Raw genomic sequence first — 26,275 nt, 5'->3', positions numbered from 1 at the left:
TTTGTAGAGGATCTGTCAATATATAAGGTATAAAGAATATTTCTTTCTCATTCACAGACTTTTTGATGAGTTAAAGGATGAGGTAAAAAGCAAGTGACTATATTGGTTTAGACTGAAACAAGGCCAGAAGGGAACAAGTATTGAGAAGCAAGCACAAAGTAACTGATTCTGCCATTTTTACTTACACCAAGAAAGTTTTACTGGTTTAACCAGGCAGACAAGTGCAGCAAAGTACTGCACAGAATAATTTATCTGACATGGTAAGAAAATCACAAAACATTAACTGCCTAATTAAGTTATGAAAATAAACTTTAGCACAACATACATAATGCCTTGTATTCAGGCCTCAACTTGCTCCCAAACAAATAACCCCACAACACTAATGAACTTCACTTGAAGCTCCCGTTAAATGATGTAAGCATCCCATAATTCAGTTCATTTCAAATCAACACAAGATACACTGTGTATCAATACAAAAGCTATGGTGGATGTGGTCTTCCCGAGGAAGAAGTGGTTTACAGTGCTGTCCATCACTGCATATATTCCTCAGCTCTACAGAGCACTAGCAATAGTAGCATTTTCTCTCTTCAGTGAGAGGCCTGAAAATCAATTGATATTTAATAAACAGTACCTTAATAGCTACGTCTCTGATACTAAATCTGTCAGAATATTAAGAATAAACAAAATGTTTCTGACTATACTTCAGGAAAATTTCTACAGCTACAAGGCAAATGGATGGGATAGGTACCCATACATTATCTTAAAAAAGAACCCAAACAACAAAAAACCCACAAACCCCAAATTCCACAACACCCCCGTCATCTGCAACATTTGTTATACTTGAGTCATTTAGATTGGGCAACTAAATACAGATGCTTTGGCTTGCAGTTTCTTTCTTCAGACCCAGCACATCAAGAGAGATCTGCTCATGAGCAGCTGCCTGTAATTCAATCTCAGCTGCATCTCAAGCAACACATGTGGCTTTCCCAAAGAATGGAATCCTTGCAACTGAAACATGGTTTCTCTATCTCAACTACTGTGAAAATGGTTTGAACAAAATCCTTATAGGCCAGCTAAACTGCTGGCCGCTATCAAATCCAGCTTGACCCACTCATAATGCACTATCATGGTACATTTGACATGGCAATTTCTTTAAAGTATTGGCTTTGACTCTCTTTTCTAACGTTGTTCTGCAACAGGTATACATCAAGAAAAAAAAGATGATGTCAGGTTTCCAGCTTGCAAACAGATCACATTCCAAGAAATATCTAATTCCAAACATGCAGAGAAAATAATTTTCCTTTAAAAACACACTAAATATTCCTAAGAACAAACTAAAATTATAGAAGCTTACGCCTACACTACATGTTATGACTTAGATGTAGTACAACAGAGAGGTCAGACATCAGATATTCCATACTACTGCTTCTAGAGTCATTCTGTATCTAGCAAGTTATGAAACAACTAGCTCATTTATCTTACCAGGATGCACTTACTACCACTAAGTAGTTTTCAGTATTTACATCTGATGCATCAAGTAAGTCCAACTCTGGTCTAATTTCAGCAGGGCATTCCAGAGGGTTACAAAAACACAGGTCATAGTCCAAGTCCTCATTGAATAAAATTGAAGTCAATGACAAATTTCCTATGGTGCCAGGACATGACCGATTAAACCACACACATTAATTTTACACTTTAAGAACAGAGTAGTGATTCAAGTATGGTGTTGAAGAAATTAGTTTTTCACCAAGTCACCCAAAACATAATTAGAATTTTTTCTACCTAATGTTACAGCCTTAAAAATGATCTTCTCACATTTTGACAAGCTGGCATATACATAGAAATGGGCACATAAAAGTTACAGATCTATAAAGAAAGGAGCTACAATCATGGACACATCTTCCACAGCAGTATTAGACTTACAGAAATAGCAGACAAAATGGGCCCTGAGTTCAGACAACTGTGCCTGGGTTTCGAGGGACAAGGGAAAGAAATTTGGCATAGCGTTGTTAGCAAACAAACCCATTAAATAATAGATCCCTGCATGTCAGCACTTAACACATTTTTCTCCCAGCCTATACTCTTATGCTAACACTGATTAAGGTTTTAAGTGGGGAGAAATTGAATCCAGTCCACAAAATTCCAAACTCCGTTTTTAATTTACTTTTTCCCCCCAACTGCTTTGCAACTCATAGGTGACATGCTTATTCTTAAATGTCACATATCTTACATAGCTTATACTTGACTACTACCAATAGACGCCACATGTTACACTTTTGTAGAAGTCTGTTTTCTCTCAAATAACATTCTGATTCTAAATTTTATAGGGTTTGTTCTCTTCTTTAATGTAACAGGCACCTTTTACATCTTCTCCTATCATCATGTAGTGCTTTGGGAAGTAATGAGAAACAGTAGTATGGCTCAGTTACAGAAATTTTCACATGACAAAGAAAAAAGTAACCTTTGTAGCATTATCAAACCCAATATTTACCCTCTTCAAAGTACATTGTTGTGAAAAATAAACTGCTACATTCATTTCTACAGCAGGTAAACTTAGCTATGCTTGGGTCTGTATTCACATGCGTAAGAAACCACAGTGTACTACTATAACAGAACACTGTCTTCTTCTGCATTAAAAATCTTACAGGAAAAAAATATCAATTCACTAATACAAAAGCAACTTGTGCAAGTAAACCACACAATAGCTGGGGAAGAGAAGGAAAGAGAAACACAGTGATCTTTTTCTTACTTGTCAGATGTTTAATACTCCCCTATCCACACATACACCAAAATCCTGACTACTTCTCTCTTAGTGCAAAAAATCACTGTAAAACACTCTTAACTATTTATTTCTCACATGCTTATGGAAAGCTGTAAATCAACATATGAAGCCATCTTACCTCCTCCATTCTTGTAGCAAAGATATGGGAATCTCCATACATTTCCCAACCCAATAATCTCCCCTGCCACAGAAAGCACAAATTCAACCTTATTGTTCCAGTGACCTCTTTCATGAACTTTCTTATCATTGATGTGGACGAGGTTGGTGCTTGAGGCTTCTGGGTCCAAAGCATCTTCTGGCTTTCCATTAATTATAGGAATAGTCTTTTCAGCTGTCATGACTGTTCAGCCTAGGGGAGAATGAGAGAGAAACATATAGATATATTGAATTGCTTGTCAGTAATAACCTTCAATGACTAAAGAATTTCCTTAGCATATCATTGGCTTCTTATTAGCTGCATAAATTTTCAAGTGAAAGTGAAACAGGCAACTCTGTAAGGCTGGAAAAGTTGTAAAGAAGGAAAAAAGGAAAAGGAAGGAGAAGACAGCAAAACACCCAAAGCAGCTCATGTACAAGGGAAGATATTCAAATTGAGACAGACAACTTAATAGTACAATATTGGTCTAATGTGCAGACAGTAAAGCCTTTCAAAAATCCCTCCCCAAGCAAGGATCCCAACTTAACTAACCTACCAGAGAACAGATCTCTCTCCACCTTCCAGGCACCAACGAAAGGGATGTGGAGAACGGAGCCTGAACGTATCTGGCCTGCCTGGAGGAATAAAGGAGCTCCCGGACTACTCACCCAGGGCTCTGCCTGTGCCTGCGCTGCAGGGGGAGAGACAGGGTCTCTAGCTAGGAGCTCGGCTCCCCGCTGAACTCCGCGGACCGCCGCTCGGTTGCACGGGAGGCGCGGGGCGGGGATAGCGCTGGCGGCGTTAGGATAACCAGGAGCCGGGAAGCCTCGTCCTGCTCTGCGGCTGCCACCCGGCGGGAATAAGATAGGATATGATATGATGCACCCCGCGCTCTGGAGCCGGAATTTGCAAATGCTCAGCCTTCCCCGGAGGGATGGTATAACACCCGCCTCCCCCCTCCGCCCACCTCAGGCTGTCCCGCCAGCCCCCCCGCTCCCTTCTCCCTCCTTCTCCCGGCATCACCACCCGAGCATCCCCAGCCCCTCACTCCCCCGCCCCGCGCAAAGCCACCGGAGCCAAGCACCGCGCATCCCCACTGTGCGAGAGGACGCTGCCGGCGTCAGGCCCGCGGCCGCGGCTCCCTGCGCACCTGCGGCGCTGCCCGCGGACGGCTGGGCCGGGCAGGGGCAGGGCCTGGCAGCTTAAAAAAGGGGACCCGTCGAAACCGGATGACAATGACATTAACTGCAAGCTGGGAAGGCGGAGAGGGATTTAAAAACGTGGGGGAAACATTTGGGAAGCGTGGAAAAAATGCAGGCATTTTCCAGTTACACTGGGAAAATGCAGAAACGGCCCACATGGGCATTTCTGACAGGTTTTGCTTAAAAATCAAACTCAACAGGGACAAAGAATACAAACTGGTTTGTTTTGGATTGAATTAAATATTTCAAATATATTTATGTTTTTCACTGAATTCCCCCTTCTCTCCCCCCCCCCTTTTTTTTTTTTGGTAGGTCAGTTATTTTCAGTCCCTGTTTCTCAACCCAAACTAAAGCTCTTCCATTATTTATCCCTGCAGCTTCTCCTTGTCCAATGGCAAGGCCCAGCTTGAGTTCTAGCTTCAAATCTTCTCTCAGATCCAAACTCGGGGTTGCTGCTGTAATCACCAGTGTTTTACTCTGTAGCTACAGGAGATGTGTTTTGAATGCTGCCTCTTATATCCTGGATTACACTTAAGTGTGCTAGAGAACAGTCCCGGAGACAGCATGCTCTTTCATGTCAATTCTCTCCCTTTCGCCCTCCAGCTCCACAGATTTTTCCCACTCCCAGGAAAACTGTTATCCACTGCTCACTGAAGACAATATAAAGATGCCCATGGACAGTTTTTACCTTAGCTGAATTTGGAATCTAGAGCCTGACCATACCTTATATACATGGAGACTCAGCAGGTTTCCACACAGAAACTCCTACTGTGGTTCCATCCTCTGACAACTGTATCTCACAGAAACAGGTGCACCAAACCTCGTAGTTTTCTTCCTGACACCAACATATAGAGCAGTAGCCAAACCTATATTGTGAAATGAGAAACTGCCACTGTGAAAACCATGGTAAAAGTGCAGAATTCTGATTTTATGTTTAAATCATTATTTAAAAGTATCCTCCACACAAATACCATTACCAGAGCTGGGGCTGGGTGGGTTTCATGTGGTTTGTTTTGGTTTTAATGCAGCTGGCATTCATTAACTGAGGATGGAATGGATCCATTTTTCCCAACCTGGCTTTGTACAAACCAAACTCAACTTTGAAGGTTTTCTGTTGTTTTAATTTCCCCCTTCTTCATCTAGTTTTCAGCAGGGATCGACACAGGTATTGTTTTTCTGTATTCCAGCCACGTTGAGCAGGCTTCACAGGATACACTTAAAACATCAAAGCTGAAACTGAATTCTCATTTCATTCCTGACAGCAATTCTGAAACTGGAGGGAAGCTAAGGGACAGTAAACATTTGACTGATGATTCAATACCAGACTCTTACAAACAGACTAATGATACCAAATCAAAGGGGCCTGCTCCAAAGAACAACCTGTGGGATGACTGGAAGATGCAAAACCTATTTAATCATTGCTGATTTGTTCAGTATTTGAAATGATTAATTCCTGGTGACAAGTATTTTATCCACTGCTGTATTCTTGCCCTTGATTTTCATGCAGCCTCCTACCAACTGAAAGGATTATGGAAGTAATTGCTAGCTGCTAATCTTTGTGAATTACTGAAGTGCAGCACAGTGTTTCCAAAAGAAAACTTCCCAAATTTTAAAATAGGTTGATAAGTCATTGATAACAGGCTGATAGAGCCTATTGCAATGAAAAGAATCTCTGGATTACAGGTTACAGGTTACATCTCAGTTCAGGCACAAACCTGTGCATCTCATGCTCCTCATCATGAATTCACGCCTGCTTCTCTCAGTCTGCTGGGATTGTTGCTGGGAGAGCAGCACCTGAAAAGCAATCAAAGCTCAACTTGGCAACTAGGATGAGAGGAAACCTTGCAACATGGCTGCACTGTAAGGCAAGAGACTGACTGTTACCAGTATCAGAAGGCTGCTATCAGTAAAACCAGTATCTACTACTAAAACATTCATTAATTAACTAAAATATTAGTAAATATTATGTAGAAGGGCCAGCAGCATCACACATCAAGTAAACTACTTAAGTCCAAGTAGATCTGTTCTGCACCCCATACCCCAGTTTAGCATCAGCTCTGAAGAAGCATTTAGAGCACTCAGTAGAAGTTTCCTGGCTATTCCTTTCGGGTCCCACATAAAAATGATGTGACCTAATAAAGCAATTCAAGTTCTGCCTTATTCAGGTTTATCTCCACATTCCCAAGGAAATAATTACAACTCTGTGCAGAAAGCAGACACAGTGGGGAGTGGAAATGAGACTTTTTGCTAGTCAAAGAAAGGTCCTGTGAAGTACCAAATGTTAGAATCATGGAATGGTTTGGGTTGGGAGGAACCTTAAAGATCCTCTAGTTCCAAACCCCTGCAGTAGGCAGGGACACCTTCCATGAGATCAGGTTGCTCAAAGCCCCATCCCAAAGCCCCTGGCCTTGGAGATTACATTATTTATAATTATAAACCAAAATTAATAAAGATGAGGAATTTATATTTAGGGTAACCTGAGAAAAGAACCTCCAAGAAAAAGCTGCATTCCCATAGGATTCTGCCAGGACACTGAAATGTCTTTGGTTACTGCCAGAATGCATATTCAGCCTATTTTTCCATTTATTCTGTTCTGGGACTTCTACATGGTCCATGCTTTGAAGACAAATACAGAGTGTTTAGACATAATCAACACATCTGGAGGATTAACTCTTTGGCTTCCAACCCATCCACAACATCCAAACTGCATGATACAGTCACATATTTTGCTTCTCATGCTTTTGATGGATACATTTCTTCGAACTTAGGATGCTTTGCTTATCCTGCACTTTGGATCCTTGTTAGGATGCCTCATTTTCTGTAACACTACAAGTAGACAATAGTGAGGTCTCTGCTACACTGTGTAATCTTTTGGCCCACATGTGCCTTCAGATTTTTGCATTTTTCCTGAATAAAACCAACAAAAGAGAGTCAATAAATAGCTGTCAAAAAACCAGTTTTCATTAGGATTAAAGCTACCATGAACAGAGCTAATTTTCTAATAGAGATATCAATGCAACGTTCATGCAAGTCGTTAATGTGAGCAAAAGTCGTATTATACAGCTTGAAATAGGAAATGAAAAGGCTTGGGCTTGATTCCATTTCTTCTGCTTTTAAACCACAATAACTCTGTTGATTTCTGTGATGTTTCAACAATATAGAACCCTGTGTCAGTGTAATTGAAGGGAGGAGGGAAAACCAATCCTCTGTACATCTAAAAGCTTTAGTTTAGATTTGCCATAAGCAAAATCTACACAAGCCTCATGTAAAGATTTCACAAAGTTGGGTAAACAGCTACACAAAAGAGAAGAAATGCATTAAGAATTTCATTAGTGATAGTGATCTGACACAATAGTTTGTATCAAAAGCCTAAGGGCATGAAGCATTCTGTTGGACAAGCAAGACACGTTTAGCTGTGCTATTACAAACTGGACTTAAGTCAAAAAGCAATAGGTTGTCTGGTTTGTGCCTAATCAGTTGTCTGCAGTGGTGGGGAGTGGGGGGGGGAGAAAAGAAAGGATTTTTTTTATGTCACAGATAACAACTTCAAGTTAAGCAACAGCTGCCTGCTAGGCTTCTATTTAGGAAGGCTTAACAGCTATCACTGTCAATCTCTCTCAAATTTGTTGCCCATGCCTCACAATGGTTGAGATGCTGAATTTAGAGTTAGTATTAAACCCACTTTTTCATCTATTAGTGTTGCCCTTTGGAGGCTTTTTCTTGTCCCTTGCTGTCAGCCCAAGAGCCACATTTTCTTTGTTATGCGCATTTTATCTTCCAGACTATCTTATCTTCTAAACAGGAAAGGGTGATATATTCCATAATATGGGTTTTCTGGTACAGACTCATGCTAACATGCCTTCATCTTTGAATCACCTCTGAGGCATCTGCTGTGAAAAGTTAATTTCAGAGCTTCCTAAACATGATTTTTTAACAGACAAACAGCACTTGGAAGGAGCCTCAATCACGAGGCTTATACAGAACTTCTAAGAGTTATCAGTCATCTATTCAAATTGAATAGAGGCCCTTTCTATGTCCTGTCAAGTCTTACCTATTTACTTAGCTAACAAAAGCACATTTTTACTTTTTCTATCACTTAGAGCAGCAAGAAAACAAACTAGCAGCACAAAGTTATTTCTATGAATAAATTATAGAATCACAGAATCAACCAGGCTGGAAAAGACCTTTAAGATCATCCTCATGCCTCTGACTGTAAACCTGGAGGCACTGTACTTCTGAATAAGATGAAGTACATTTCTACAGTAATTTAGTACATGTATGTGGCCAAAGGTGTCCAACAAGACAAAGAGTAAAATGCAGAGTTTTGTGAAGAGAGGAAAAAGTACTAGAAGAGAAGACACCTATGAAAAGATGTTATAATGTGACTTACAAATGAGACCAAATAAAAGAAATACCAAATGAAGACCTCAGCATTAGATACATAGTATAGATAACAACTATCTTACCACTAGCAGTTACTAGTCTGTCATTCTTCCAAATCGAAAACTGAACTTGCAGTCTTCAATGCAGTTATGCCACATTCATACTGATAAGTGCTACAATCTGGAAAAGGAATGAACTCTGAGGAAAGCTGGTGTTCAAATCCTCTGGACATATTTCCAACTATATAAAAATTTCAGAATTTGTATTATTAAAGGTACTCAGCGAATATTAAAACAAAGGCAGAATTTAATTCAGATCATAGATGCTCTCTACAGGCACCTAAAGTCCTTTAACTTATCCTCAACATTCTTCCTTGCTGTAGAAGGCAGTAGGGTAAAGAGCTGCTTTGTCACTGTACACTCCAGGCTAACGCGGGGAGACTGTTAGGATTTACAAAGTTAAAGAAACTAACAACTCTACACCTCAGGTGGGAAGGAGCGAACCCAGTAGGAAGAAGCATCTCCCCTAACCCCTAGGCAATGGTGCCATTGCCCTTCTTCTGCATGAACAGCCCATCCAGAGGCTCTGTTAATCCATGTATTTTATACAATGTAACTTGGCTTTCAGCTTTGGAAAGAGACTATAGAACAGTAAAAAAACATGAAATGTAAATAGCTTGCAATTATATCCCTTCATATATATTTTTTAAATGCCAAGGAACAGAAACGTTTCTTGATGAAAATTAACGTCTCCCATTCTGATTCAACAGCTTAGTATGTTCATCTATAGAAGTTCCCCAAAACTTCGTTTTATTCAAAGTAGCTGGTATGGAGCTGTGTTTTGGATTTGTGATCAAAATACTGTTGAGAACTCACTGATATTTTAGAGATCACCGAGCACTGATTACACAGCATCAAGGCCTTTTCTATTTGTCATGTTGTCCCATCAGTGAGGAGTCTAGAAGCAACATGACAAATGTTGGGGCATACAGGAATTTGGGAGGGGACAGAGCTGGGATCACTTGACCCAAGGGATATTCCATACCATACGGAATCACACTCAGCAATAAAACGGGGTGGGAAGAGGGAGGAAGGGAGGACACTGATTTTAGTTATGGCATTTGTATTCCCAAGTAACAGTCACACACGATGAAGCCCTGCTGTCCTGAAAATGGCTAAACATCTGCCCACTAATGGGAAACTGAATTAATTCCTTATTTTGCTTTGCTTGCACATGCAGCTTTGCTTTATCTATTAAATTGCCTTTATCTCAACCCATGAGTTTTCTCACTTTTCCCCTCCAGACTCTCTACCCTATTCTCCTGGGGGAGATAGTGACCAGCTGTGTACAGCTTAGCTGCCCATCAGGGTTAGACCACAGCACTTACACAGAAGCAAAAGACCCATGTTTAATCTTGTACATAAAGTAAATGTCCCTCACTAACATGGTAGCCAATGCAATATTGATGTTCAGTGAAGGGTGGCAGCAACACTGCATACAGTCTGCCAAATGTGGTTTGAAAACATGTAAGAATGAACAACTGTGAGTTACTATGAGGCATGCAGTCACAAGATGTGAATGAGGGAGTGGTTTGGTTCAATTTCACATGTGAAATAGGAGAAAAGCTCAGCTTTTAAAGAGGAAGATTTATTTTTCTCCATGATACAAAATAACCAGAAATATATACAAGTTACCTCAAAAGTCTGTTCAACTCAAAGACATGTTTTATTGTTGGTATTTTATATCTTTGAAAATGATCAAAGTGCAACATCAATATATTGCTTCAATATTGAAAACAAGAGGGCTCGTTTTCAGAACATTTCCTTTATTCAGTTCTTTTTGGCTGAAGCTACATGCTATTAAAACAAAGTAATCACTTGAAAAATTTTGATCAGCTGTTGTCAAACACACCCTGTCGTGTTCAGTATTTGCTTGCAGTGTTAAACCGTAAGCATTTAAGCACTGGAACATCTAGAGCTTTAGTGAAAATAGTACGTGTTAAGGTCTCTAAAGCAGAGCTAGTATATTCATACAGACACTATGCTCCTGCAACTGCTCTATCACATAAATTACATATGACAACTTGCACTAACTCAGCAAACCACACTTTCAGCTGTCTGCTGGCACATTACTAATTTACAATTGCCTTCAACAAGATTCCTGCAGAGCAGATGAGGTGATGCTGCAGATGTTTCAGCCAACTTGCATTTCTTTGCACCACTGAAGAACAGGTAGAGATTTTTTTACTGCTTTGCTTTGTGCCATGGTATTTTAAATCAGAAGTTTATTCCTTTTGTTAATTTTGGTGGGTTTAAGTTGTTACAGTACTTGTGTACTGAAGATTCTTACTCAAATATTTAACAGCTGATTTTTCACAGCTATTAACTGATATTTAGCCAATACCTGTAGATTCATGTTCTGTGCCTCAAAAGGGAACTTAGCTGGTAGACCAGAAAAACATACTGTTAAACACCATGATGACCAGCAACATCTCAGTGTTTAAAGACACAAAACACAGAATACTCGAATTTTATGATACTCACTACTTACTTACTTTTGCACAGCTCTAAGCCAGGCATGGTGCATGGACTTGTGCGTTTTTCACAGCTTAAAGCGGGAGTAATGTAGACTTTGTTCTAACCCACTGGAAAGGCAAATTGAGAAGATACAAGATGAGCAGATAGTACAAAATTTGCTATCTGCTGGACAATTATTTTCCCCAGTGACTTGCTACAAGTGAACAAACCAAGGTCAGATGAACCTTCCAGCAAAAAGGTATGCATCGCATTGTGTGCACAAAGCACTGTGTCTAGAGGAACAAAGAATAGTAAGTAGGTCCCTGCTTTGCTTTCATGGATTTTGGAAACCTGATAATGGGAATGGTGGGAGGGTGACAGAAGACATGTGGGAACTGCTGCTTCACTCTTTAAGAAATGGGTGGTATCTATTTGGGTGTTATGATTCAAGCACATGAGACAAAATGGGCAGATACTTAGGAGTGGGAAAAAGCTTTCCAGAAACTTTTAAGAAAGTCATGAAAGTGTTATTTTAACATTATGTTTAAAGCAGAGGTGTGAAGAACATTATTTAGATGATTCTAATAGTTCCTACTCTACCTCATCGTCTATTCCTATCATATCTTCAGGGAAGCTGAAACTGATCCTACACTGTTTGAGGACATTGAAAAGAGAAGCTTAAAATACACTTGCCTCAAATTCTTTTCCACATGTCTGGCACTGGGTAGAATCACGCTACCAGAAACAGTGAGCCTAATCCATAGAAAACCAAATGCATGAGAGAAGAAAAAAACTCTGCAGAAGGTCATTTTATGCATAACTTATACCAAAGGCTTATGTTTGACTTCCTTAACATCTTAGTGTTTATAGGACAAGTTATAGGCAACACACCACACAGAGAGGATGCATTCTGAGAGATATAGTTCTGGCTTCAGAACAGGAGGAAGAATGAGAACTTTGGCTCCTTTCTGTTTACAGTCTATAGTAAGAAAAGTGTTAGCAGAACTGCTCAGTATAAGGAAATAATCCGTTGGTATTCTGTTCTCCCACCATTAGTTTAGGCACAATGTCTGCTGAACGTAACCCCCAAAGTAGTCTCCTATTTCTTAAACTCCTCTAAACTGATTATCACTAAAAATACAGAGCCAAATGGACCTTTATTCATGATCTTTCATAGCACTTCTTACACTCTGAAAGCTCAGAAAAACATCATTATTTTCAAGGTGCCCAAGCTATAAATATAGGCCTGATTTAACAAGAAAGATTGAATCCTCACTGAAGCTATACGCATGCTTTACTCAGCATTTGAGATGCCATTATCTAGTAGGCAATACTGTGCAGAACACACTCGAGACCATCGTTGCCAGGAAGTGCTTTGTGTTGTTGAAATGGACAACAACCAGGTGTTGCTTTCTGGAATGAGAGAACAATGTCAATGTTAGAATTAAATATTCTAAGTATTATTCTGATTTATTAAATCCAGGAAATCTTTAAGAATAAGAAAGTCAAGGAACAGATTGACATTTTAAATACTTCATACATAAAAGGTTAAAAGTTTGGAATTTCTCCTGGCACGAAAAGGACTGATGTCTTGCTAGTTTGTAGTTCATTCTGGGCTACAATCTAATTCTAACCCATAAGCGTGGGTTACCGCTACCGTACCTTGTTTCTGCTTTGTCTGAACTCAGGGACCTTGAATCTATTTCTTTTATCAGTCAGGATTCTTACAAAGGGATGCCCTCTATCCACAGGCAGGTAGAGCACACCAATAAAGCTATAGGAGGGCTCCACGTAGGGCTGACTGCATTGCGTGAAAACTATAGGGGGCCTCCACATGGGGCTGACTGCATTGTGTTCACTGTGGGTTGCTGTCAAGTGCCAGGCGACCACTGAAGCCTTGTGCTACTAAAATTGGAACCTGACATACCCACCTCTCCAAACTCTATATAGCAGAACCTTACTCAAATGGAAAGGTCTTTCAGACAATCATAGTAGAGAGAAAATATAACATGCATTGGTTTATTTAAGGATTTAGGGGGTGAGGTGTTCAAAAAGCAGCTCCTGATATAATTCCCTTTCAAAAACAGTAACAGTCTTTCTCACTGATGCATCCCTAAAGTATGGAAAAAAACTAATGTTTGCAAACTCCATTCCAGTTCAAAGTATGACACTGAAAACTAGTAATAGTAGGGCATCATGGCCATTTAAAAAACATCCAAAAACTGCAGTCTTAGTGCACTGCAGTCCCTATTGACATAAGAAAACAGGTGATGCATTTCCCAAGATCTTCTACAGCAAAAACCTTGCACCACTAAAACTCACATGACAAATTAAGGCCCACCTTTCTTTCACTTTGAATATTTCATACTTTTTTCATTTTTTTTCCCCAAGTAGTATCTTCTAATAAGGTTCAATTCATTATTTTGAACAAAATAGTGTGAATACTATGAAATTATTCATGGATGTATTAACATTAGAAAGCTAATGTTAATCAAAGACAAAGATGTCAAAAGTATCAGGACATTTAGATCTTCAGAAAACTTTCTAAAAGACTGAATTTCAAAAGCTGCATATAACAACCTCTGGAAAAAATAGGTCCTTTCAAGGGGCAGCAGTGTGAGTACACAAACCCACTGCTCATGCTTTGGCCTGATGATTTGGGCAGTCAGTTATCAACCCAAATATGGCAGCCAGTGCAGAGGCATTCATCCATTCTGTCTTAAACACACACATGCAGGTATTTTCACAAATTAAAAAAACAAAATACACACACAAAACTACAACTTTTGATGAATTTGACAGCAAATGTATTAGAATGTGATCTGACTGAATCAACAGTTAAAAGAAAATTTTTAAGTGGCTAAAACAGTATAATATTAGAGAGTATAATGCTAATGGCTAAGTCTTTTGTGTGTTTGGGGTTATAATTTTTTTTAGCTTGCTTTTTTATTTTGTTTTTTAAAACAGGCACAGTCAAAACTGCCACCATATTTAGCAGCAATGATAAGTAATGATCACTATGTCAGCTATCTCAGGCTAGATTGCCTTGTCAGCCTTTTACTGTCATTTCAGTTTATGCTTGAAAATGCCTCTCAGAACACAAGTGTTAATCTTTGTTTGCAAGGTCTAATTACTTGAATGTAACCAGATACATGTGTGCTCACAGACCAGAGCCCCCGTGTGCTGGGCTGAACCCCCAGAGCGTGAGCAGCAGGTCAGGAAGGGAATTCTGCCCCTCTGCTGCACTCTGGGGAGACACCCCCCCCACCCTCTCACGCCCCCCCCCCCCGGCAGTCCCGATCCAGATCTGCGGCAACAGCACAAGAGGGACGTGGAGCTGCTGGAGTGAGTCCAGAGGAGGCCACGGAGATGCTGCGAGGGCTGGAGCAGCTCTGCTCTGGAGCCAGGCTGAGAGAGCTGGGCTGGGGCAGCCTGGAGAAGAGAAGGCTCCTTAAGGGGAGACCTTAGAGCAGCTCCAGTGCCTAAAGGGGCTCCAGGAAACCTGGAGAAGGGCTTTGGACAAGGGTCTGTGGGGACAGGACAAGGGGAATGGCTTTAACCTGCCAGAGGGGAGATTGAGATGAACATTATCTTACACTATTACTTTTACTTATTATTTAACATTATTTAATATTTAATACATCCTTTAACATTAAAAATATTTTACTTCTAAATATAACCATTAAGCTAGTTTTTCTGCAATTTTAACACTAGCATTATAATTACATTCATGAAATTGTTCAAGTTAATTTCAAGGCTAAGGACCAAAACCTCTTACTTTGCATATTACTTTGCATATTGGTATGAAGGGACTACCCTTCCTGTTAAGTGGTTTGTATATGTTAGACTACTAAGATTAGGAAATATCTGAAATCTGCTCAAAAACTTGTACTTTTCCTTAGAAGAGCAGTAGTTCTCTCAGTCAGATAGATAATCACATTCCTACTGCAAATAGGGCAAAGCCAAATCCTGGAGAAATTAAATGAAAACTTGGATTTAAAATTCGCATTTACTTCCTTCACTCATTATTAGCTCAAAATACATTCACAAATACTAAAATATCCCTGTGTTTTATGGGCATTGGAAAGGAGTCTGTATAAAAGTTCTGCATCTAGACATGATTAATTCTGTAGCTTGTGGCTTAGAATGGACTTCCCATTTATACTGTCTTTTTCATTAGTAATGAATGATTTACTACAACATATTCTGTTTCAGGCACCACTTTCTAGATGTAACACGGAACTATTTGTATATGGAATATTTCTACATTTTTTCTACACTATACCACACTATTTCTACAGGTGTGTCATGGTTTAAACAAAGTCAGCCATAAATCACGCAGTCATTCACTCACTCCCCCCCTTCTTGCCCTCCCCCTACACCCAGAGGGACGGAGAAGGGAATCGAAACAATGCAACTCCCATGGGTTGAGATAAGACCAGTTTAGTAACTAAGGTATAACACAAACCACTACTGCTACCACCAATAATAATAATGCTAAAGGAAATAACAAGGGAAGAGAATACAACACCTCAGCACCAGCCAACCGATAACTCGCCCAACCCCACCCAACCGAGCACGGACCAATACCTAGTCTAACCCTGCAGTCCCTTAGCCCTTCCGGGTAACTCTCCGTTACATCCTGGGCATGACGTGCTGTGGTATGGAACACCTCTTTGGCTAGTTTGGGTCAGGTGTACTGTCTCTGCTTCCTCCTGGCTTCCCCTCCTCCCTGGCACAGCATGAGGCTCAGAAAGTCCTTGGTCAGCCTAAAACATTTGTGTTATCAGCGCTGTTCTCAGGCCAAAACTCAAAACACAGTGCTGCACCAGCTACTAAGAAGGAGAAAAATGACTGCTACTGCTGAATTCAGGACAAGGTGCTTTCTAAAGAAAACAAACATGCAAAGATAGGAAGTCCATACCTCATCAACAAAATTTTGCTAAGTTTATTTATGTTGTTGGCTTGAGAGCGCTATGGCTAAGTACTGTAAGGAATGATTCATAGAGTTGAACAAAATCTTGGCAGTTAAAAAAGAAACCAAGCCAAACTTGCTTGCTTTCATTACCAGCTATGAAGCCTCACCAGATGTGCTGTGATCTAATAAATCTTTTAAGGGAATCTGTACAGACAGGAAATTCTGTGTCAAAACCAGGCACACCTCAGTCACTGAAGCCAATTTTTTTGCTATCAGATATCAAAATTAAACTAACTTCAAAACTTCATATAGAAAACAATTGTGGAAGTAGAATTCCTACTTCATGGAAGTCAAACATGCAATAGATTAGTGAGAGAGGTAACAGCAAGGACGCACTCAGGAGAGAGAATTTCCCCACCCACAAGCATTGGTTACCTGGGTGAACAACAAGTGCCTCCACATTACTTCCCTGGTACCTTCTCTGAAGAGTCTGGTTAAATCTTCCACTGTCTCTAGAAACATTAGAAAATTTATTCTATGACTGTTCTCTCAGAGGGTTGAGATCTACAAATTACAGCTAAATCTTTGTTATGTGATTTATTTTCACAAAGAAAGGCCTCCTTTTGTCAAATTGGCATGTGTTGACAGAACAGAAAGGTATGCTTGGTTTTAAGTGTGTTTGCAGCAGGTACAGTTAACAGCTATAAAACCAGATTACAGCACTCCTGTTTCCCTGAAAACTTCTTGCTGCAGTATGAACAGATATCACAGAATGCTGGTAATGTAGCAGAATTTACTTGCTACATGCTGCTATTTAACACTGCTCCAGCAGTAGACTTCTTCAAATGGGAGCCTTCCTCCATGCCTTTCTGCACTTGAGTGCTCACTATTGTCCAGAAAATGGGTTTCTCAGCAGGAGGTGTATGACAACAAAATGGGCCCTTGGCTCAGCAACCCAATGTTGTCAGAGCTGAATATCTGGCTGGAACAGGACTTGATATTCCTTAAAATAAGTTCATTAACTGCTTGACCTTTTCTACTTCCTAGGAAGATAGAAGTACCAATGCCTTCCAAACACAACACCAGACCACCTAGGCTGCCACTACATCCATTTATAAAAAGAAGTGTGTGTAAAAGTAGAAAGAAGCCTCATCTTGCACACTGACCAGAAAGTACATCGCATGCAATTAAACCAAGTAAAAGTCATTAACATTCTCAAACACTTTTCTGGTAGGTACACTGCCACGGAAATACACTTTGTCTGCTGAGTTACAGTACAGACAGTCCCTTTGCCCAAACACCCCCACCTCCTGCTGAATTCCCAGGCTGACAAGTTGCTGCTATGTTTATCACTTTTACAAGTAACAACATTGATGGGAAACAGCAATAATTCTGCTTGTGCTCCAGTACTGCACATTTGTTGCTGTTGTTAATCTTGGCAACAGTCTGAACTGAGCAACGACATAATCATGGAGTCCATTAACTGGAATAATGCCAGACTTCCCAGTGCTTTATGTTCATAAAAACATCCTTCAACACATTTTCAGATCCAATTATACGACCGATAAATGAAGAAGAAAAAAAAAAGTATAAGAAATTACTTCCATCTTGACTGCTTGCTTGAATTTTCTAATGGCTTTTCATCAAGATCATAATGAATTTTTCAAGTACTCCAAAAACCAAGCAGCGGGACCGGTGTTAGTGTCTGCAGCAGAGCCAGGCCACCAGCTAACAGGTGGATATCATGTCCTACGTTACCAACCAACAGGAATTGTCTCCAATATGATCAACAGCTGGACATCCCCTTCTAAGGACCAATGAAAACCAAGTCAGGCCCACAGAAACCTCAGGGACAGCCACACACAACAGACAACAATGCAGCCAGTGCTTTGGAGGCTCACGAGTTCAAAAATGCAGCTTGAAAAAGGATATCCCTGCTCCCTGGCCATAGTGGGTTTCACACACAGCAAAGAGGCAAGACCAGCAGCAACCATCAGTTAGAGAAAACATCATTGTTGAAAATCAGGATGTGGCAGAGCCATTTAGTTTGATGTTTCTTCCTGCCAAAGGACAAAGGAGGAAAGAATTTTGTTTCTTGTAATCTTCCGGAACATGTACAATGCTAATCCTGCTAATGCTGAGTAGGACTTCAGGGGTATTTTCTTTCTAAATCCACACATTTGCTGCGATTTTCTCAGCCTATTGTATATTTGAGTAGCTTGATGAGGTTTAGGAGTCATTATTCCCTGCCCCAAACTGTATCAAGCTCAGTTCTCCATAGGAAAATAGGGGACGATGTTTGTACAATAACAGTAATTTGATCTATTTGTAGTTTCATGACTACATTTATCTACTCACACCACAGTTAAGATTATTTGTGATTACACTGAGTTCTGTTGCAATTTGATTACTTTGGAAACAGTCTTCTGAGTTACCAAAACTTATTTTTACACAGCACAATAACTTGATCCTTAAGAATACACTCAGACTTTTTTTAATATATTTATGTCACACATATACACACACATATGGACATATAAAGCTGAAAACACAGCAATATGTGCATAAAGTATGTTTAAAGAAGTGGAATTTGCCTTTCTTTTTTTCCCCTTTTCTAAACATGATTTAATTTAACTGTTCAGTGAGGATTCACTAGCAGTACTGTGGCTATTAGGACAGATTTTCCATCCATGTAACGTCTACCTGGTGGAGAAGTTACATCAAAACTCGCTGCTTAGAAAAATTTAGCTGAAGTATATTAAGCCAGTTGAATTGCATAGCTTGGATGATGAATACTTCATGAAAGACAGTGACCCTTGGCTATCTATAATAGAGCACAAACTAGATCTGTGGTACATCAGTTAAGCTGCATGAGAGATTTTTAATAATTTATCTGTAGTTTCATATCACTACAAAAATATTTTTAAATTCTGTTGCTGGCTACAAAGAAAAATGCTACAACCAACATCATAATATTCTTTCCAAGTTTTGATTTTCCTTACAGCTAATAAATAGTGGCTGCAATAAGTAGTAGGTCATTGGAAGACAGAGCGAAATCTTTGGGTGGAGATGCAGTAAACTGTAATAAGAAAAAATAACCACCACAAAAATACAGAGGAACATCACAAGATATTATAAACCAAATCACGAATAAATATTTGCAGAATGGAGGGAACTGGCAGCCTCACTTCTTACTATCTCCTGAACATGTAACATGTACTCTATTCTAAAATATTCAGCACATTATGATTTTACCTGCATCTTCTGCTGTGAATCCCAAATAACTCAGACCTCAACCTGGGTTTGAGTGAGCTGCTTTTTTGTTCCATATATTAATTGGCTCTATAAATGATTAGACACAATTAGAGGCATCTATTCAATGCCCCAGAATAAAGCTTGCATTGCATTGTTCATAACTTCCAGACTTGTTCCCAGGCTGGTCAACAGCCTGTTTTATAGAGATGAGATGCAGAAAGTAATTTTCATTACTTGCATTCATTTAATTAAAAATCAATTGAGCTACAGAGCTCATAAATACCTGTTACAAAGTTAAATACCTTGAAGGACACAGACTGAAGTTAAACAAAGTCATTCTTTACCAAATATTTGCAGCTGTATCTTTTTAAATCGTTCTTCTTCCCCACATCTCTCTCTTCTAAAAAGAAATGGAGAAATGGAGTGGCTTTATAGGGAGCCAGTACATCATGTTACTATGTTTCACAGTTAGGTCTTGGAAAAAAAAGAAATCACTGGCTACCTGATGTGGTTATTTTTAGAAGCTGAACATACCATCAGAAAAGTCTGTTCTGCATTCCCAGAGCCAAGACAATGTGCCACACTCAGATTGGATGAGTTTCTGAAGCCTGCCGGCAGGAATCCACTAGTGACAGTGCATATCAGCACTGAAACTAAACAGGAGGCCTATAGTGCAAACTACAAAATTACTTCAGGCAGCCAGAAAACATACAGGAGAAAAGATGATGTTGAAATGGCTTTCTTTGAATTCATTCTTATACCTCTTACCGAGAAAGGCAGAATGGGAATACCTTACTAGTAGCTAGACAGCTAGGATAAAAGCAGAGAAGCTTAATGTGGTTTATTACAGGAATGGAAGCTTAAAAACCAGTTTGTCCTGTTAGCAGGAAGCAAAGCCATCATCTAGAGGACAGGCAGATAGCATCATTGAAAGGCATTAAAATAAAAGAAAATTAATTGTGCCCACTGGAGGACCTTGCATTCGCATTACAAGTCAGGCCCTCAGAATGGTGCCCAGTGTGCAATTTCAATCTTGGTTCCAGAAGGAGTAGGACTGCTTCAGGTGGAACAATAATGCATGTGAGTTCTACAACCAAGACACTGATTATAGCTTCAGGCTATATATTTGCACCTCAAACACCCCTCTGAAACACTGACTTGCTAATTTAAACACACATGTAAGAACATTTGGAAAATGACCTTCTTTGCTCACCCTGAGATTTTTGCTCTGGATCTCACTCCTGTTATGAACAAATGCTTTCCATTCTGGCTGAAATGGTTTGCTTTGCAGCCCCACCAAGGCAGCTGTTTTTGAAGAAGAATCATCTCACTCTCCTAGCAAAGGGTGGAAGATGAGGCTATATGAATATGAATCTGGTGCAACTGTCTTTGAACAGCAAACTGGAAACAAACATACTAACATTGTATCATTTGTTGCAAGATGAAAATAAGAAGCATAAGTGTCTCAGTGTAAAATACTGATATTTAACAATAATTGATCTTGGCACTAATGGATGTGAAGAGAAATTGCTCAATTCCCTGTTCTACCCACACTACTAGCAGTCTTAGATAAGATGCTCTGGAATTGCTTATTTATTAAAATAATCCTTATATAACTGGTCATGCAAATATATGGAGAAATTATTCACGTCAAGTGTTATATCAATTGCTATAGCCGTGTAAGAAGGATTAGGATGGAAGTAGAGGGACAGTGTCATTCCATCAACTCTAACATGAACCAAAGCTAAAATGTACCGATAAATACAGTAGTATGTCAATATATCATAGTATTAGGATAATTATGGAACAATAAAGAGGACCTGATCTCAGAAAAATTAGTGATATTATCAGAGGGTACAAATGACTAGGACTTGGTATGATTTGACAAAGAGATAAAAATTCCAAACTTTATCTACTTGATTTTTTTTAAATAGGCAATTGTGTAAGTAAAGTAAGTAAAAATCAAACCAGCACAGAATTAAAAGCTCATTAGAAAAATGGATGCAATGATAGGAATTGAGTGCATTTCATTGTATTTCTGGAACCTAAGCTGTGAAAAAAGCTGCCACTGGGAGAAAACACACACACACACATAGAGTGAGTGAAATACAACACATTCTGTAACAACTGAAACTCAGGAGGCTTTAAAGTCAGCATGCCTGGGAAACTTTACTCAGGAGTTTTAAAAACTTTAAATGCAAAATTTCAATAACTGCAAAAGACAGGAAATGTCTGTATGGCTTGGAAAAAAAGCTGTGCTAATGTTTTTTGAAGAATAAATAGAGAACAACTGTAGAAATAGTAGCCAGCAGTCATTTCCAGTCAGAATAACCGAACAGCTCATACCAGAACACAATGTAAAAGAACTACAGAATGCAAAAATAATAGAATTGAGTTTATGGAAAAGAGAGACTGGAAAAGAGTATCTTTGATACTCTTATGGCTGTGGGCAACAGTGGCAATATCGTTATTGCAGTGTATCAGTAAGGCAAAACTCTGCGGACTTAATATAGGAGCATGTTTCTTTATACATGACCACCACAACCCTCATCATATTTTTATGTCCTGTTACTTACTTCCTTCATGTAAAATAATATCCACATCATTCCTGTAAAAACCAGCCCCTTCAGATGACTGTACGTCTGCACCAACCATGCTTCTTCTTCCTCCTAAAATCCTCACTCAAACTCTGCATCAGTGTTTCTAGTCCCTCAGCACTAGTATTTCAACATTCTAATTTAACATATACAGGCTGGATTTTCTTAGGTTGATCTCACCACTGTAATGATCAATATTATCACTTTTCCCTACCGAGTCTACCATGCCTTCAGTGATACGAATATCCTCCATGTTCTAATTTCAGTTTTTATCACATCTTTGTCCAGGTCACACAAGCTTTTCTAAATGTTATCTTTCCATTTCTTTGCTGCTAGTTTCTAGCATACGATTAATTAATGGACTCTTAGTTTCTGTCTCTGATCAAGACACTTTTAAGTGCAGTTAATGTCTGTAACTTATACACTAGCAGGTTTGTTGTTTTCATACCAGCAGCAAGAATGTCCCATCCCCTCACCTCTGTGATTCACACCCACACAGAGGTGTGCAGCTCTATATGACATTCTAGCTTTTGCTCTTCCAATTGTTTTCAAGATTTACAAAAGCACAGTAATATAGCTTTTAACCTCAAAGTTAAATTTGCTTGAATTTCGTAAAATAGTTTAAAATTATTGAGAAAATGATTGACAGGCAGGCTCATACCCGACACGATCTAACTCCTGCTCTCCTTTGTGTGAGAGGTAATAAAGGGTTAATAAAATTTTGCTTTCACCAAGCATATGTGGCCTGCCCAAGATAAAAGCTTATCAAACATGACCATCCTGTGATGTAACACCAGTGAGAGAAACTGAAGGAACTAACACCCACAGGACTGGTCAGAACTGGCTCAAGACCCAAGGTGAAAAGTTCACCTTAGAGGAAGATGTCTTACTTAATCCCCAAAGACCCCTGAGACGATCACCAGGAGGCAGAGAGCATGCGCCAAAAGGAGGAGACCAGGGCGGACTTATGGAAATACTTTCGGAGAAGCAATTGTAATAATTCCTCCCTGTTCTCGGGACAACTATGAATATGTATTCGGCTGATGCAATATGGAATGGATAAAAAGCTTGTGTACAGGTATAATGGTGCGTCCCTGGCTATGGTCATGCGCCCAGCACTGTTTTCTTTGATCCACTGACTTCATCCCTAATAATTTTTTTTTAAAAGTGAGCACGTTTCTCACATTTGGAAACATGTCTGAAAAGCTACCAAGATCATAATGCCCCTCCAGCAGCAGCTGCCAAGTTGCTGCTCTTCCTTCATTGCAGCTACTTGTAGTATGCTGTTTGTTTGCTGTGGACTGCTCTTCATATACACAGGTAGACACAGAAGCTTCAAAGGAATTCATTCTGGAAGTCATTGCAGGCTTCCCAAAGGAAGCAGTGTAAAAGGAAACAAAGCATACACAGGGAGAAGCACTACCTCTGTGCTAGTGTTGCACAAGCACAGACAGCTGGAGGACTAGAAAGGAGCATGTCTTCAGACTGCAAGATCAGAGATTGTGAGGATTATTGGACTGTACAGTGCTCCTCCATTCCCCTGATTTTAGCATCAGAGCCCCCTGATACAGATTAAATATCTGCAGGGTTGAAGCAAAGCAGAGTAACTAAAGAGGAGTTATTGACGGAGTAAAAGTAGGACTATAAAATGCAGACCCATTTATTGAAGCCAACCCATACGTAAGGACAGTACTATCCTATTCAGATAGCGTAGCAAAGAATAACAGAAAAGATGAGTAAAGATCAGCAAAAAATAATTTTCTGGCTGGCCTCTAAATTAGGGTCATTTAAAGAATCACTTTATGCTGACAGGAACACTTCCTCTTGTCCCTTCTGTCTCTAGGTCAGTAACTCATGCACAGCATAATTGCCAGCATCTTAAAAAACCCACAAAGTTTAAAATGAACAATTACACCACTACAGTTTCAACTATCAGTGGGTTTTGTTAAGTGCCTGTGACATTTTAGATCTCAATTATTGACCTATTTATTATGCAGCCTTGATGGACAGGATCATCTCGCGTTTTATACCTCAGAAATGAAGGCCAAACCACTTGTCAGAGGTACTGTGCATTTCTGAATGATCAGACTCTCAAATTCAAAAAATGTCATGAAGAACAAAAGACCTCTCTCTCACTCACAAAAAGATAGGCAGTCCTTAGCAGTCTTTGCCATCATTTAGGGCAGCAGCAGAATTCCAGTGACCATGCTTAGAAAACTGCACGCTGAATTTAGCATGGTGTTCAGGCATTATTTAAAGCTACTACAAAAACCGAAGGATTTATTAGCCTCACTAATACACGCAGTAAAATCTCTGTGGGTCTTCAGAAAATTTTACCTGAACTTCAGCAGCATAAAGTGGTCAGCATTACCCCCGCATCCTTCCCGTCATCTGCAGCGGGGCATCAACCTGAGAGTCAGCATTTCCACAGTGATGACCCACTGTTTATCTGGTCAGATGAGGACCTTTGTTTGGTTTTGATGAATTACATAATGACTATAATAAAAAGTTGGGGATATTTCACAGAGAAGAAAGCACTGGCGAAAAGCTTTTGTGGAGCAGTAAGTGCTGGTAATTAAGTATCAGCCATTCTTCTTCTTCCCTTTATTTGGCAAAGCTGCACACAGAATATCAATCGAAATTCCCAAATTACCACCACAGGATCCAGTTCAACCAAGCTGACCTAATTTGACTCTCCTCTCAGCACAGCTCTACCCACATAACCTCAACAGCACAATCAAAACTATCCCACAAACGGGAGACAGAGAGCCTGTATGTTCACATGGGAAGGCACACCAACCCCAAACATACCTTTTTTTCCAACTGGTTTAGAGAACAAGCTTACTTACACGGCTCAAAGTCGCATTTGCTGGTCAAGGCAACCGTGCCCGGGCAGCTGCTTGCCAAAGGCAGAACCGAGCAGAGCTGTGGAAGCCCTGCTCCCCCCGTTTCCTCCCGCGCAGAGCGCACCGCTCCCCCGCCGCACCTCAGGTGAGGCGCGCTGAGGTGAAACAGCCTGGCGGGCCTAGCCGCGGGCACCTCAGCCGGCTGGGACTGAGCTCACCCCGGGACGCGCCATGTTTACCACACTGAGGTGCGAGACATGCCGCGCGGGTGGGTGCCGCCGCGACGGACAGCCTGGAGCGTCTGGGAGGGGAGCGCGGACGCCTCGGGCGAGGCCACATCGAAGAGAGAAAACGCAAGCTCTCAGGAGAGCATGGTGCAGGTAAGCCTGGTACAGAACATCACAGGGGGAAAACCGGCTTGTACTGGAGCCACGCCGGGACAAAACGCTCACCTCGGGGCTCTGGACACCCTCGTGCCACCTTGCAGGTTAATTTCCCCAGTGCAAAATCCAGAGGTAGTTTCCTGGGAAGAGGAACGTTTCCTTGTGCCTGAAAAAGGGTTACAGGTGTTTCTTTGTGGTACAACTTTCTGTTAGCGACTTCCGTCCTCTTGGTGGCTGCCTCGCTGCAAACCCGCTCCCCTCAGGCATGGCTGGGGGAAGAACAGCGAGCAGCAATTCCAGCTCTCCCCTCCACAGTGCTTTGGCTTTCAAGGCTATGAGGTATGCTTTAAGTATAGTGAGGAGTATGTGTTAATGTGATGATAAGGGCCATGTGCTTTCATTCTATGATCCCTGCTGGTGCTCCATTATGAAGCCTGATTGCAATTACACTGGTTAGCCTAGGGAATGGAGGGAAAGGGTGAAGGGTCAGTGGGTTTGGATTTAGCTCTCCTGAAGCCATGATGTACAAACTGTGGTAATCTATAATATTTGAGATTTTCTTCTGTATTTTGGGGATCTTATAATAATAACTGCTAGTGCTGAACCAAGGACAGTGGTATTGACCAACCTTGTTGTATGGTAGACAAACAGTGGATCACGAATGAGATACACTCTTTAAAAGGGCTTTTGAGTGCAACCTCTTTTGCTGTAGTTTTTATTAAATATAACCTGTGCCCTGGCCATATTGAGGCTATTCCTGCAGTGCATTCTTTCCCTTTATCCAAGTGATGCCTTGGGAAAGCATGTGAGGGGGAGAAGATTTCCCAAATCCTTTCTGGCAGTGGAACAGTGCAGTATGGCTGATCCCGGATGCTGCTATTTGGTTTACCAGCCAAGAAAGGTAGAATTCTAAATTTGGAATGGAAAAGGAATAGTTTGTTTTACAGACAAACCAGTCTGGCTGCTGCTGCAGTTGTCAGCTTGCAGCATAGCTGTGCAGATAGCGTGGGAAGCATATTTAACATAAATCAATCTGCCTGCTACCAGAACAGGTAGGCAGTCTATTTGTCTGTTTTGATGCCGAGAGGAGCACGTCTGTGCCAGCTCAGCTCCCTCTGGTGGCTAATGTCTATAATTGACAGGGGTTTTTTCCTCAAAAAAAAAGATTCAGTGTATTCCAGCTGATTGGCTTCAGCCTGATGAGGTAGAACCTATGTTTGAGAGCACGTAGGTTTAGGTAACTCTAAGTTTTCTGTA

The 26,275-nt window shown here is 40.4% G+C and overlaps 1 protein-coding gene and 1 long non-coding RNA gene across 2 annotated transcripts in view; both read right to left on the bottom strand.

Annotated features, from left to right (window-relative positions):
- The window catches only part of SLC6A11 (solute carrier family 6 member 11), a 95,644-nt gene extending 90,735 nt beyond the window's left edge, over positions 1 to 4,909 (bottom strand). Inside the window, exons 1-3 of the mRNA XM_065687004.1 lie at positions 4,844 to 4,909; positions 3,587 to 3,761; positions 2,901 to 3,131 (exon numbers count right to left, since the gene is read on the bottom strand). Coding sequence (XP_065543076.1) covers positions 2,901 to 3,120 — 220 coding nt within the window. The 5' untranslated portion in view covers positions 3,121 to 3,131; positions 3,587 to 3,761; positions 4,844 to 4,909. The remainder of the gene's footprint in view (positions 1 to 2,900; positions 3,132 to 3,586; positions 3,762 to 4,843) is intronic.
- A 7,248-nt stretch (positions 4,910 to 12,157) lies between these two features.
- Positions 12,158 to 25,320, bottom strand: LOC136018098 (uncharacterized). The gene is made up of 3 exons (XR_010614236.1): positions 25,088 to 25,320; positions 16,373 to 16,449; positions 12,158 to 12,432 (listed from the first exon to the last, which is right to left on the bottom strand). It is a non-coding gene; the product is annotated as an uncharacterized LOC136018098 (long non-coding RNA).
- Between the last annotated feature and the right edge of the window lie 955 nt (positions 25,321 to 26,275).

The sequence above is a fragment of the Lathamus discolor genome, chromosome 7, assembly GCF_037157495.1.
Source record: "Lathamus discolor isolate bLatDis1 chromosome 7, bLatDis1.hap1, whole genome shotgun sequence".
NCBI lineage: Eukaryota > Metazoa > Chordata > Aves > Psittaciformes > Psittacidae > Lathamus > Lathamus discolor.
This window is presented reverse-complemented; position numbering and strand designations above follow the sequence as displayed.